The 13883-nt window shown below is 37.5% G+C and overlaps 1 protein-coding gene across 2 annotated transcripts in view; it reads left to right on the forward strand.

Moving 5' to 3' along the window:
- Positions 1 to 13883, forward strand: part of GRID2 (glutamate ionotropic receptor delta type subunit 2) — a 731875-nt gene that overhangs the window by 687105 nt on the left and 30887 nt on the right. The window contains exons 14-15 of one of the 2 annotated variants that reach the window (XM_017542400.2): positions 5100 to 5340; positions 7948 to 10653. In XM_017542400.2, coding sequence (XP_017397889.1) covers positions 5100 to 5340; positions 7948 to 8370 — 664 coding nt within the window. In that variant the 3' untranslated portion in view covers positions 8371 to 10653. Of the gene's footprint in view, positions 1 to 5099; positions 5341 to 7947; positions 10654 to 13883 lie in introns of those variants that run through there. The other variant, XM_037743424.1, reaches the window with a different exon arrangement.

Consider the following 13883-nt stretch of genomic DNA (forward strand, 5'->3'; position numbering starts at 1 on the left):
CACTTTCTGAAGCCTGTTTCTGTCAATTCACCAGACTCATTCTCCATCCAGCTTTTTTCCTTTGCTGGTGAAGAGTTGTGATCCCTGGGAGGAGGCGAGGTGTTCTGGTTTGGGGTGTTTTCATCCTTTTTGCACTGGTTTCTTCCCATCTTTGTGGATTTATCTACCTGTGGTCTTTGTAGTTGGTGACTTTCAGATGGGGTCTCTGAGTGGATGTCCTTTTTGTTGAAGATGAAGTTATTTCTTTCTGTTTTTTAGTTTTCCTTCTAACAGTCAGGAACCTCTGCTGTAGGACTGCTGGAGGTCCACTCCAGACCCTACTTGCCTGGGGATCACCTGCAGTGGCTGCAGAACAATAAGGGTTGCTGCCAATTTCTTCTTCTGCTATCTTTGTCCCAGCATACCCACCAGATGTCAACCTAAGCTCTACTTTATGAGGTGTCTTTTTGGATATGTGGGGGTAGGGGAGCTGCTTGAGGAGACTGTCTGTCCCTTATAGGAGCTCAAGTATTGAGCTGTGAGTTCCATTGTTCCATTCAGATCTGCTAGGCAGGTATGTTTAAGTCTGCTGCAGCGGAACTCATAACCACCTTTTTTTCTCAGGTGCTCTGTCCTGGGAAGGTGGGGCTTTATTTGTAAGTTATGAGGTGCTGCTGCCTTTTTTCAGAGATGTCCTGCCTAGTCACAGTCTGCCAGTAGAGGCGTTGCTGAGCTGCTGTGGGCTCTGCCCAGCTGCTGTGTGAATTTCTTTGCAGTTTTATTTATAGAGGTATAGTTAGAACTGCCTCAGTAATGGTGGTCTGCCTCAGTAATGGAGGACTGCCTCTGTACTGGCGGTCTGCCTCAGTAATGGCAGATTGCCTCAGTAATGGTGGACTGCCTCACTAATCATGAACTGCCTCAGTAATGTTGGACTGCCTCGGTTGTGGTGGATGGCCTCAGTAATGGTGGTTCCCTTCCCCCCACAGAATTGGACCATCCTGGGTCCAGCTGTGCTTGCTGTGAAAGTCTCAATCCAGAGCATTTCAGATTGCTGGTCTTTGTGGGGGTGGGACCAGCTGAGCCAGATCACCTGGCTTTCTGTTTCAGCCTCCTTTTTTTTCAGTTGAACAGACAACTCTGTCTCCCAGGTGTTCCAGGCACCAGTTGAAACAGCCACCCAGATTTGTGTGAGTTTTTGTGTGGAGACCTGCTGTGCCAGCTGAAACAGCTGTGCTGGAAACTCATGGTGCTTTTCCACCTGGGAATCACCTGGTCTGTAAGTAGTAAAAACTCGTTTGGAAATGCAGTGATCACTCACTGTCTGTGTTCTCGCTGGGAACTACACTCCAGAGATGTTCCTATTCAGCCATCTTGGATCTTTCCTCAAGCCTGTCTCTTAGCACGAAAAGAAGGGCAGTTGGTCTTCTGGCTTCTTGATGACTGGCCTGTCCTGGAAATCCCACCTGGGCCACAGACCTGCCAGGCTGGGGATCAAGTGTTCTGGGAAAGGGACTTGCCAGGCTCTGGGACAGGCTTGGAAGGCCCAATATTTATTTTTAAGGCCAAAATATTTTCCAGGTTTATAAAAAATAAGGAGACAAAAGCAAATAAATAAAGGTCCCCAAATACCACTAAGAAGAAAGTGTAGGCAGTAAATCAATTCCTGAATGAAAGAAGGAATGAACATGAACTGAGGAAATTTAAAAAATGGTTTCACAGTGTCACTTAAGCCACTCTAGTGGAATGTACAGTCATGGTTTAGAATAAATTTTGTACCCAAGGAAATGTCTGGAAGTCATTCTTCAGATCTTTATTAAATGGATAGATGAATAAGACAGGAAATGAATAAATTAGAAAACAGCATCAATCATAAGAAAAAAAATAGGATCTGAGATCGGGGTTTAGGATTAATTTACCAAAAGCTGTGTTGAGTATACTCCATCAATAAATATGCACCTGCTTTGTAGTAGGCAATATGGAGGATGATGAGTACACACTCTAGAAAATGGAATAGATTAATCCAGTAATTATAAATGATGATAAATGCTATGAAGGAAAATTCTTATACTTTCACAGAGTATTAGTTTGTTCTCTCACTGCTGTGAAGAAATACCAAAGCCTGGGTCATTTATAAAGAAAAGAGGTTTAATTGACTCACAGTTCCCCATGGCAGGGAAGGCCTCAGAAACTTAAAATCATGGCGGAAGGCACCTCTTCACAGGGCAGCAGGAGAGAGAATGAGTGCTGAGCAAAGGGGAAGCCCCTTGTAAAATCATCAGCTCTCATGAGAACTTACTCACTATCACAAGAACAGCATGAGGGAAACCACCCCTGTGATGTAATTATCTCCACCTGGTTCCACACTTGACACCTGGAGATTATTACAAGGTGAGATTTCTGTGGAGACACAGAGCCAAACCATATCACATGGCTACCGAGCAATATGGTGTGATGCAAATAAGACAGCAGGGAAACAGGATCTCATTTTGTGCCCAGATGTATTCTCACTAAGCAAGTGTTGCCGTGGTTGCCTTTTATAACTGCAAGTACTTATAAACACAAATTTAAGAAGAATTATTTGTTCAAGGATGACTAAATTTTTCCTTAAAGTTATTCAATGGTGCTCTGACTACCTAGAGTGTTTAGGTGGGCAAATACCTAAGTGGTGTGCCATTATTTTTTATTATTATGGTAAGAATGCTTAACGTGAGTGCTATTCTACTAACAAAATTTTTAATGTACAATACAGTATTGTTAACTACAGGTACAATGTTGTACAGTAGTTTTCTAGAACGTTTTCCTCTTGCATAACTGAAGCTTTATACCTATCGGTTAGCAGTGCCAACGTCATTTAAATGATATTCATGAATAGACCAACAAAGTAATTTTGATACCATGATTTTGTCTGTTGCCTAACATAGTGCTGGAAATTTCTACAAGTAGTTGCTTCTTTAAATCAAGAGATTATTTCCATGTATATTTCTTAAACCTGTTACTCGGACAGCAAAATGAGGGAAGGGGAATGAAAGTCATAAGTTTGGGAAATGCTGAGTTAAAAAAAAAAAAATCATGCAGTTTTCTTTTCTGCTGGTCTTCTTAGAGCCTTTAATAGGCTCACATCTTTGTAAATTCTCAAGAGTATGTTTCTCAAAATTAATGACCGCAAAGTCCTTTTCTTACAGAGGCCTTCTAGGTACCGGTTTGCCGTGAAATGCACTTTTGGAAATTCAGGAAATGCAAATGGCTTTGTCTGGGATGGAGGCTGGAATAAGGGTGACATATAACCCATTAATATTCATAATCACTTTAGTAAATTCAATTAATCAAATTAATCACCCTTCTAGAAACACTCTAGAAAGATACATTTCATAAGAAGCATGGAGAAAAAGTCTGGGTAGTCGGGGAGGTTTCAGTACAGTCTCAGTCCTGGAGTGCCCACACGAGGCGCCAGAGCTGAGGCTGTGGAATAGTCTGGGGGAGATGACAGGGATGTGAGACCAGCGCTCCAGCAGAACCTCCATGGCGGGTCTCACTCTTGTTTAACTCAGGTTGAACATTGACCCCACTTCCAATGCACAAATTCTTCTTCCCTTTATCATGTTGCTTGTTCTAACCACGTGGATGACATGAAACAGGTAAAAAGGCCACTGAAAGTGAGTAATTTACTCCTTCCAGATTGACTCCATTCTCCTTTCTTAAGTTTTAAGTAGTCTCACCCCAAATAATCCAAGACCTTGGACAAGAGTACAAATATGGGTTCACATACCCTAAGTCTAATTATGTAAAAATTAGACATTAAACTAAAACCTGTTATATGTAATATACTCTATGTTCTTATCTGGACAAATATACCCTCATGACCCCAGGAGGACAGGTTCAAGTTTCTATGTGACTAACCAGGAGGTCTACACTGACCATTGACCCAGGAGCACAGGGCTCTGGGGCCCTCTCCCGCCATCTGCAGCTCCATATTGCACAATGAAGTGTCTCCTACACAAAGTCATATGCACCTGAACTCACCCATCTGAGCTCTGTCTACACTCTACAAACTCCGCCCTATAGAGCTATGGTACACCCATGGCCGTAAGATCTTCTGCCAGGAGGACAACCCTACCCTGGGAATAGGCCTAGCAGGCCCTGGAAGAGCACTAAGCTGTTTGTCCAGGAAACTCTGGGGAACCCAGAGGACGATGAACACTCTGTACAGGCACACCACCGTGACCCGATCTTCCTTGCCCTGTGAAAAATGGCACAGCTGGAGGAGGGCCACAGCTAGGTTGGTCTCAGGTAGAGCCTAAGAAGCACTGGGAATTGAGAATAATTCCTGTAAGAAAAACACACTTTAAACAGCTGCAGTCTGCAGCTACCCTCAGACTCTGGGGAGGGGAAAAAGAAGAAGCAGAAGAAAAAGGAGAGGGTTTTTCCTATTTGAATTTAACTACTTCTGAAAGCCTCTAGTCAGCTTTTCTTCTTGTTTTCCAAGGTAAGATTACTTCCCCTTTGGCATTAAAAGAGAAACTAGATCAGTTGTGCGGAAAACCAAAAAAGATGTATTTTATCAACTGGAAACTTGTCCCAAGGCTTTCTCTCACACTGTGTTAAATAATAGGTCCTCTTAATTGAATTTCTTTGTGTGTAGCATATGCTGGGTGACATTATGCCAGCATCTTGCTCTAAGCAGCAAAACGTTCTTTATAAAAGCATTAAGATCCAGAATATCACTCTGGATGTAAGGAAGGGACACAGAACTGCAGCAGCTTGAAAGCATATAAAATCAGTGCCTCTGAAATGTGATTGTAAAAATATACTGTAATAAACCAGGAGGGAAATATTTAGAATTATATGATGAAACCAAAAGAAGAATAGGAAGAAAAGGAGAGAGGAAGATGAGAGGGTAGATAGGTGAAGAGAGATGAAAGCTATGTGGTGCAATGCCGTCTGTCAAATCAAAGCAATGATGACTTCTGTTTCCCAGCATTCCATCTACAAGCTGATTGATATATTCATTTCTCCTCGACAGCCGCCATCCTACAGAGGTGGGATTATAAATGGATGTGTTGTGAACCAGGCCAATAACTATGTCTGTGATAACACGTGCTTGTGTTCTTTATCCCAAGGATCCTGGAGCTTCAGCAGAATGGTGACATGGACCTCCTGAAGCACAAATGGTGGCCTAAGAATGGCCAGTGTGATCTGTACTCCTCAGTGGACACAAAGCAGAAAGGAGGCGCCCTGGACATAAAGAGCTTTGCAGGGGTTTTTTGTATCCTGGCTGCCGGAATTGTCCTCTCCTGCTTCATAGCCATGCTGGAGACGTGGTGGAACAAGAGGAAAGGCTCCCGGGTTCCATCAAAAGAGGTACTTGATTGAGAGCTTTGGCTCTAAATTGAATCAACAAGCAGGCTGCATTTCCAGGGAGGACGAACCCAGGGAGGGGGTGGTCCTTGTTTCTTCTTTCTTTGAGGATTAAAAATGAAGTTGTGAAATATAAAAATCGGTAAGATCAATATCAATTTCCATTTTAGGATATCCCCGATCAGTGGAGGAGACTATAGTGTTTCAAAGACTGAGAATTTCATGTACCACAATGGGCTTTGAAATTCTCCCAAATCTCATAATTTTAATTCAATGATTTTTAAAAGCCATGATGCCTTTGACCAGTTCACAGAGATACTTACCATTTTATTTCACGTAGTTTTTTGACTTGTAAGTAAATTCCTCATGTGTCTAAGACTAGCCCTCCGAAAATACAATACTATAAGAAAAATGATCAGAATTTTCTCTTCACCACTAGTGACTGCCTCCTTCTGTATACATTTAGATCTGTAGAAGCTCTTCGATGGCCCCAAGCTTATCAAATCCAAAATCTACATCATAGAAACATCCACAATTCAATTTTTCTCCTTTACTCTGGAGTCAGCCTAACTTCAGGGCCATATTAAATTTTATCTCAATATCTGAAAGAATAATTGCAGAATTATACATATCTCTTTTATAGTGACCTGAGCCTTGTTTTCATCATGAAGTATGAGACTTATAAATTAAGGAAAATCTGAAGTTAAATATTGATTCATTTATCTTATTTCCTTTGAACCAAAGGGGTGAAAATATTTTAACCAATGAAGTCATATTCACTAAAGCTTCACAAATTGAAATAAAAACCAATCTGAATTTGCCCAATGATTTGATGTTGATGGATAGTTTCAAAGAAAGTTTTAAACTTTCTATAACTAGAACGTGGCTGACTGATACCTGAAGTGAATGCTAAAAGGATCTACCTTAATGCACAATAAATATGATTTCTTATTTGCATATGAATTGTTGCATGTTAATATATTCTTTCAAACAGAGTGATTTCAAAAGTAATATAAAGATTCCTTCTTATCACCTTATATGCAAAATTGATCAGCATCATTTTTAAGGAAAACCTTGACTCTAGGAAAGATGAATTTTAGCTTCCTACCTGTGTGAATGATCATACATTCTAAATATATAAAGAACAAATTAACAAATTAATCCAGTCTTATTGTAGCATTTTCTTTGTGAAATAAGCTTCTGGTATCTCTGTTGACATTGATTCAATGCAAAAGACCACATTAATGCAACATTATAGCTAAGACTTCATATTTTTAAAAATCTCGAAAGTAAGGATTCCCCAAGCCCCTTATATTTTGAATTACTATATATGACATTAAAACTTTGCATTATTATATTTGTTGATGGATGACTACGTTATAGTTGCTGTGGGAACCATGAAATTATGTCTCAATCCTCTAAAGTCTCAGTGATAATGTTGCATTAATGGATATTTTTTATTGAATTTTGAAATGAGAAGGGAGAAGGAAAAACAGTGATGCACATCAAAATATTTTTCACCGAGGAACACAATAATAGCACAATGAAAAAAATACATACTCCGTTCCAACTAGTGACAGCTAATCCAGATCCCATAAGCAGATATTTTCTTCTCTTATGATTAATAGATATTTTAAATTCTCATAAATTTAATGTATTGAGTTTGGCAATAAGTAAGACAGATAACAAGGATAATTTTATTTCTTTCCAGTTTTATTTCTCAAATATTGGGCTTTAATACTCACTTTTAGTGAAAATTATAGGAAACTTATGAATTGTTTTGAATTCCAAAACCTGAGGTTTTACTTACATTTTTGTTTATTAACTGCCTTCTTACCAAGACGCAATTAGCATAGCTTAAAGCGTCTTTGGTTTTGAAGTCAGTTAGCATAAAGCTAGCCCTAAACTAAAGCTATCACTCACGTGCCCTGACTTGAAGGAGTCCCTAAATACCTCACTGACCTCACAATATTGACTGATTCGGGTGCTAGATACCTTGAGTGCATAAAATCCCTCAGTTAGAAATTAATTGTTTTGTGTTGAGTATTGCTCTCTCTAAACAATCTCACATATCTTTGGCTTACAAGAAATAACACTTTAACAGTCACTAACACTTTAGTATGAAATAGCTTATTATATCATTTTCTTTCAAGAATGGAAATTTAAGGTTAGGAGTAAGTGGTTGAAAGGAACAAAAATTTAACTTGGAATGAGACACCCTGAAAAAGAAGGAAGCGTGTATAACGAAGAAGTAGGGGGTAGAGTTGCCAAAACCATACTTTCTATTGGTACAATTTTGCCTGGGCCTGCCTTTTATAGAATGGCAATCACCCATCAACTGCTTGCATATCTTTGTAGTTGCATGTGGCATATGATCACTTAAGAACCTTTACTGCAAGGAAAATATTTATTGTAGATAACCTTATCTCAGAATTGGTACCCCCAGAACCTAGCACAGTGCCTGGCTCATACTAGGTGCTCAATAAATATTTGTTAAATGAATAAACCCCAGAGTTCAGTTAATTACATGTTTGCTGAACTACTTTTTTTTTTTTTAACCATCGAAGCTAGTACTGATGAGAACCTTATTTTCTTTTTCTTCATCTCCAGGATGACAAGGAAATTGACCTGGAGCACCTCCATAGACGTGTAAATAGCTTGTGCACAGATGACGACAGCCCCCATAAACAGTTTTCCACCTCGTCAATTGACTTGACCCCTCTGGACATTGACACTTTGCCAACACGACAAGCACTGGAGCAAATCAGTGATTTCAGGAACACTCATATTACCACAACAACCTTTATCCCAGAGCAGATCCAGACTCTTAGCCGCACACTGTCAGCTAAAGCTGCCTCTGGTTTCACTTTTGGCAACGTGCCTGAGCACCGAACTGGCCCTTTTAGGCACAGGGCACCTAATGGGGGCTTTTTCAGGAGTCCTATAAAAACAATGTCATCTATTCCTTATCAACCAACTCCTACCCTGGGGCTCAATCTGGGTAATGATCCAGACCGAGGCACCTCCATATGAGCATCAAACAAATCTCTTCACTGTTTCTTTTTTAGGACTCCCTTTGCAAGGAGCAACTGTAAAATTGTGGGACTAACATGGATGTAACGTTTAAAAAAATCAGGATTATTAGTAACAATTCTAGTTTTTTCCTCCCACCTTCTCTCTCCTCTCTCTCCTCTATTATTTTCTCTCTTTTCCCCTCCCTTCCTGTACATTTTCCTCAAAGTTTTTTCATTACTCAACTTGTTCCCCAAGAAGGTAGTGTACTAGGATCCTATTAGTCTGCTTTTCATATACTGTACATCAAGTATAGGAAATGTGCACTGAGCATACTAAAAGCATATGCAGGATTAACTTTACATAAAGGCCTCTTCTGTAACATTTCTCTATTTTTAGAAATACAATTGCAATAACTTCAGTCTTTTTACATTCTTCTGCTGCATCCATACAATGCTCCACTGCTGTTGAGTGTCCTTTAACTGTGGACCAAAGGCAACCCCTGCAGTGTTTATAAAACAATTTAAAGACCATTCAGGCCACATAAGATGAGAATGCAATTTTGCAGGATTACAAAAAAGCCATTAATATGCCAGTCAAGACTACAGTTAAAACTACTCTTGCACTGCAACAGTGCATATGACCTTTATGTGATTGTACAGTATTAAAAGTTTTTTCTTATGTACAGTAAACTTTATCATATGGCAGAAGCCTCTATTGTGTTAAATAAATTAGTATTTCATATATATACATATATATGCACCTATCTAATGTGTATATATATACAAAGGCGGCCATTGCTATTGCAATTCATTTAATAAAGCTTTAGTTTAAACAAAAGTATTGTATACAAGAACTATGTATAGTGCAAGGGTTCTTTTCAGTTAGAAAAGGCAGGTTGCTTTAATGTTATTCTGACTCGCATTGTTTGCCAACAGAAAATATTTTATACTTTTGTTATTAAAGCATCCAGGGCAATTTAATATTTGTTCCTAGATGTAACTCACTTGAATAGGTTTTGCATTTGTTATTCAGCAGTGTATAAAGCTAACCTTGATAATTTTACTTTTAATTAATTATCTGAATGAAAAACGCTATTAGCTGAACCACATCCACAGCAGCACATAGAGCTCTAGAAGAGTTTAAACATAGATCATTGAAGGTTAAATATCCTCTTCCAAAGCAGCAAGTCAATCAATACAATAATGATACTTGGGGAGGGGTTGTTGATGTGGCCTTAAATTACTGTCATTCATTATCCTAAAGAAGAAAACAATAACCATAATGGGCTCTCAACTCAACCCCCTTTTTATTTAGTTCTATTTGGAGGAGTTATGTATTTTTTACATTAGTGCCGAGTATATAGAAGGATGACAGCAAAAACAGTGCCTCTTTGTGCACAACCCTTTTAAAGTAGCATTCTTACTTGTTAGAAATGTAGAATGAACTTTGTTTGTAATCAAATTAAAATGTGGTAAGTAGGAAGCAAGAACTTATTCTGTGTTTTTACACAGCCATACACTTACTTTAATCTAATTCATTCTGTGGCTAGGATTGATATAGGAATCAACCTATGTGATTTGCTTTAGGAGAAATTAAAAGGTATATTCTTAAGATATATTATATTTTGATGCTAATTCTGTTCTGGGGAGCATCTTGTATTGTCACTGTTTTTGTACTAAATCTTCAAATATTGTCTACTGTGTAAGGCAGAAAAATTTCTTATCATGCAAAAACCATTTTGTTTCCAGGGTAACAAGTACCTAAGTGCATGCACAACTTGTTTTCCCTTGTAACATTCATGATCTCATTTACAACTCTGATTTTAAAACAAAAAAAAATCTTTACAACAAGCTATATAGGGACATACCAGATGTTGCAGTGATTTTAGCTATCAACAAACTGTTAACCATGTACAATATTTAAAATAGGCTTATTTTGATGTACTGCCTATTATACACACAAAACATTTTTTGGAGGCCTCAGTTATGAGTGACAGAGCTTTCTGTGTATAATTTGTCTAAATAATTTGTCTAATAAAAATGTTTTCTAAACTTGCTCTCATACTATTGAAGTCTTAACTGTAAGATTTGAAAATGTTTACTCTCTCACAGATTGAACTAAATTTTTCTAAAAATTTATCTTGAGTTAATTAAATCATAAAAAACACTAAGTTTTACTGGCAGAACTATGCCAAAATGAGTGACTCTCTAAACCATTACTAAGTGATGTCCTAAACCAATGAGAGACTGCCTTTCTGCTATTTGAGACTATTTGAACCAACAATATATTTGTTTTTCTCTGTGGATGTCTCTGTGAGCACTTTTTTGGGAAAGATTTATCCTGTTTCATGTAAGCAATACAACCATTATAATATCAGGATGAGGGTTTGTTACATAAAAAAAAAAAAAAAAGATTAAAAAAAAACAAAAGAAAATCAAGGGTAATTATTAAACTTAGGATTTATTTATTTAAAATTGCTTTGCTAGAGAACTATTCATCATGCTGAATCTATTAATTTGGGAATTAATTTAGGCTCTAAGATTGTTTTTAATAATTTTTCTGCATTTGAACAACAGTATTTAATTCTTCTAGCATTTAACACACCTAAAGGATATCTATCTGAAAATGTGTTTTGAAAACATGATTTAGTTAAAAGAAAGAAAGAAAGAAAGAAAGAAAGAAAGAAAGAAAGAAAGAAAGAAAGAAAGAAAGAAAGAAAGAAAATAGTTCTGCATTGTTCTAAAGTTCCATCCAAATAATTCTTTAAATATTGGAACGAAGAGGAACTTTAGAGATCTACACTATTGACCTCATTTTACAAAACAGGAAACATAAGATGCTAAGATGCTGTGATATGCCCAAACGTCTGACAACCTAAAATGTAAACTGGGTCTTCTTTTTTAAAACTCTGCCACCCTTTAATCACATCAACATAGGGTCCTCATGAATTATAAATATAGGCTCCACCTTCTCCTCTCACGAAGCCTCAGCTACAAATCTCTAGGATCTTTCCTTCTTTGTTTGGGACACATAGATCATCTGATTCAACTTTTACATATGGGAAAATGAGTGCCTCAGGTTATTTACCCCCATGGTCATAGCTAGTGGCAAAACTAAGGTCAGTTTCCCTTTCTGTCTATGCTTGGTCCTTTGGCATATTGTTTGCCCTGGTTTGCAACACTTAGACTAACCTGGCTATTTCCCTACAAGACAAAACACCTTATATCCAAGTACTTTTATTCTATTCAGATGTTTAACTTACTCCACTGGTGAATCATTAAGATACCTGGTATCACTGTACCGCATCAGAACTTAGTCACAGGTTTTGGTTTAATCATATATATGTAAAGTTGTAAGACTGACTTCTTCCTCATACCATTAAACTACAATTTGTCATGTTCATAATCATGTTATTTTTCATCTCTTTTAGTTTGGGATTGGCTGTCAACTGAATAAATACTTTTAAAAATAGACTTTGTTGAACAGTACTTTGCTTCATCAATTAAAAAAAAAAATGGGAAGATCCATTTACCCTGCATGATACTTTTAAGCCACACGATTGAATAACAAGTTATTACTCTTTTATAATCAGAATTTTCCAATGCTGAAATACGTTCTGGATTATGAGTATAGTAAATCATGCAGGGAAGAGTTTATGTGCTGGTCAACATAGGTTTTATTCTTAAATATAAATGTCATGATGGCTGATAAAGTACAATGGACTCACTAAAATTTGGCTGCCTTTTAGAGTACTTTTCTTTCAAAAAACAAATCTTATAGCCAACCCTCATGATCGGATATTAATAAATGATTAACAACTATGGCCATAATTATCATTTCAATGAATTTTGGTAGATACCCTGTCAACAAATATTTTAGAAGGCACCCTCTTATGAGGCAGCATATGTGAACTTCCCTAGGTAGAAATTACTTATCTGACACTGAAGAGTCAGGGAATAAGCTATAATTTATAGAAGATTTGATAGATTGAATTCGATTCTACTAGTGTTAACAGAGAACATATTACATTGAAAGCCACTGTGCTAAGCAGCTGGGCATGGCAGAAATGAATGTTTAGGAATGGGTCTGGGTATGTCCTACCACTCATCTCTTTCCTGGCTCCATATCAACATGCAGCATACAGAGGCCATGTTACAGAATGAGTCACCCCAAACCAGAACAGTCCTCTTGGTTGGTTTGACTGACTACAGCAATTCATCTTAGTAGCTCTCAAGCACCAGTTGAAATTGTCTTCTTTGTTCAGACCACCTCCCCAAAGATTTGGAAATTTAGACCAATTTGACTTCATGCCAGCCCAAGAAGCCAAATTTTCAGAAACGTGAAAAGTTTCTATAAGCCACAGGAAAATTACTATCTAACCCTTCATCCTTACTGATACCTGCATACCATTCAGAGACTGACTCCTACCCTTAGGTGTCCTCATCGGAATGATGTAGACCACAATAACTCCTTTTCTGTCCCCGCAAATCTAATGAGTGATGATAGTTCATGCTCTGCAATGTTTCAAATTACCTCAACAGAACAAAACATAGTAACTCTTATACAGGCTCTTTTTGATACTGCAGCTAAAACTCTATGCTACCTTTCCTGTCATCTAAGACAGAGGATGCAGTATGGCACGTAAACCCAATGAATGTAAAGTATCCTTCGGGCTGCCCACCATGATGATGGCCGCCCACTCACCCGTACCTCCAGGAGACTAGAAACCTCATGGTTTTCTTCATTTCATACAGCTGCACAGAGACATGGAACAGATAAAGCACATGATGGTTCAGCCTACAGCTGGGACAGAAACAGATGAAAGAACTATCTCTCATTTCTTAACCTGAATTTTTCAAATTCCCATTCATTTGCTTTGTTTCCATGTAATAGTAATGACAAAACAAAAATTGTTCAAATTTGAGAATTTTTTTTCATATCTAAGGGCTCTATCTTGACTTCATATTATATACAACTTAGGACTCAGTGACATCTTTTGACTAATTTTGTATCCTAGTTCCTAGAATATCTTCAGAATGAAGAGAAACTAGCTATGCTATTTGAACATATAACCGGCCTCATAGAATAGACATAGCTTGTCTAGTCTTCATGAGAGGGAGAATCTGGTTTTCTGTTGGAGAAATCCCAAAAGCGACACATTTCAACAGTCTCAAACTATTCGTGATGTGATCAAAAACTCACAAAATTCTCAGGACATTAATTCTCATTAATTAAAAACTAAGCTTTCGTAACAGCTGCTTTACAAGAAGAAGCATATGTCACAAAAACAAAGAATGATACAATGTCACAACCAGAGAAAGGATGACAAACATTGCTTTTAATAAATAATTTTGCCAGTTACAAGATTTAAAATATGAGTAGAAGGCAAATTTTAATTTTAAGTTATTATATTTTATCATTAAATTGGTGCAACTGTAAAAGTTTAGGAATTAAGTAGCCTACTTAAGTCGATGTTTTTAATTTTTAAAAATTGGACATCAATGTTATTTTTTTTTTTTTTTTTGGGGGGG

Source organism: Cebus imitator, unplaced genomic scaffold (genome assembly GCF_001604975.1).
Source record: "Cebus imitator isolate Cc_AM_T3 unplaced genomic scaffold, Cebus_imitator-1.0 Scaffold144, whole genome shotgun sequence".
Taxonomy (NCBI): domain Eukaryota; kingdom Metazoa; phylum Chordata; class Mammalia; order Primates; family Cebidae; genus Cebus; species Cebus imitator.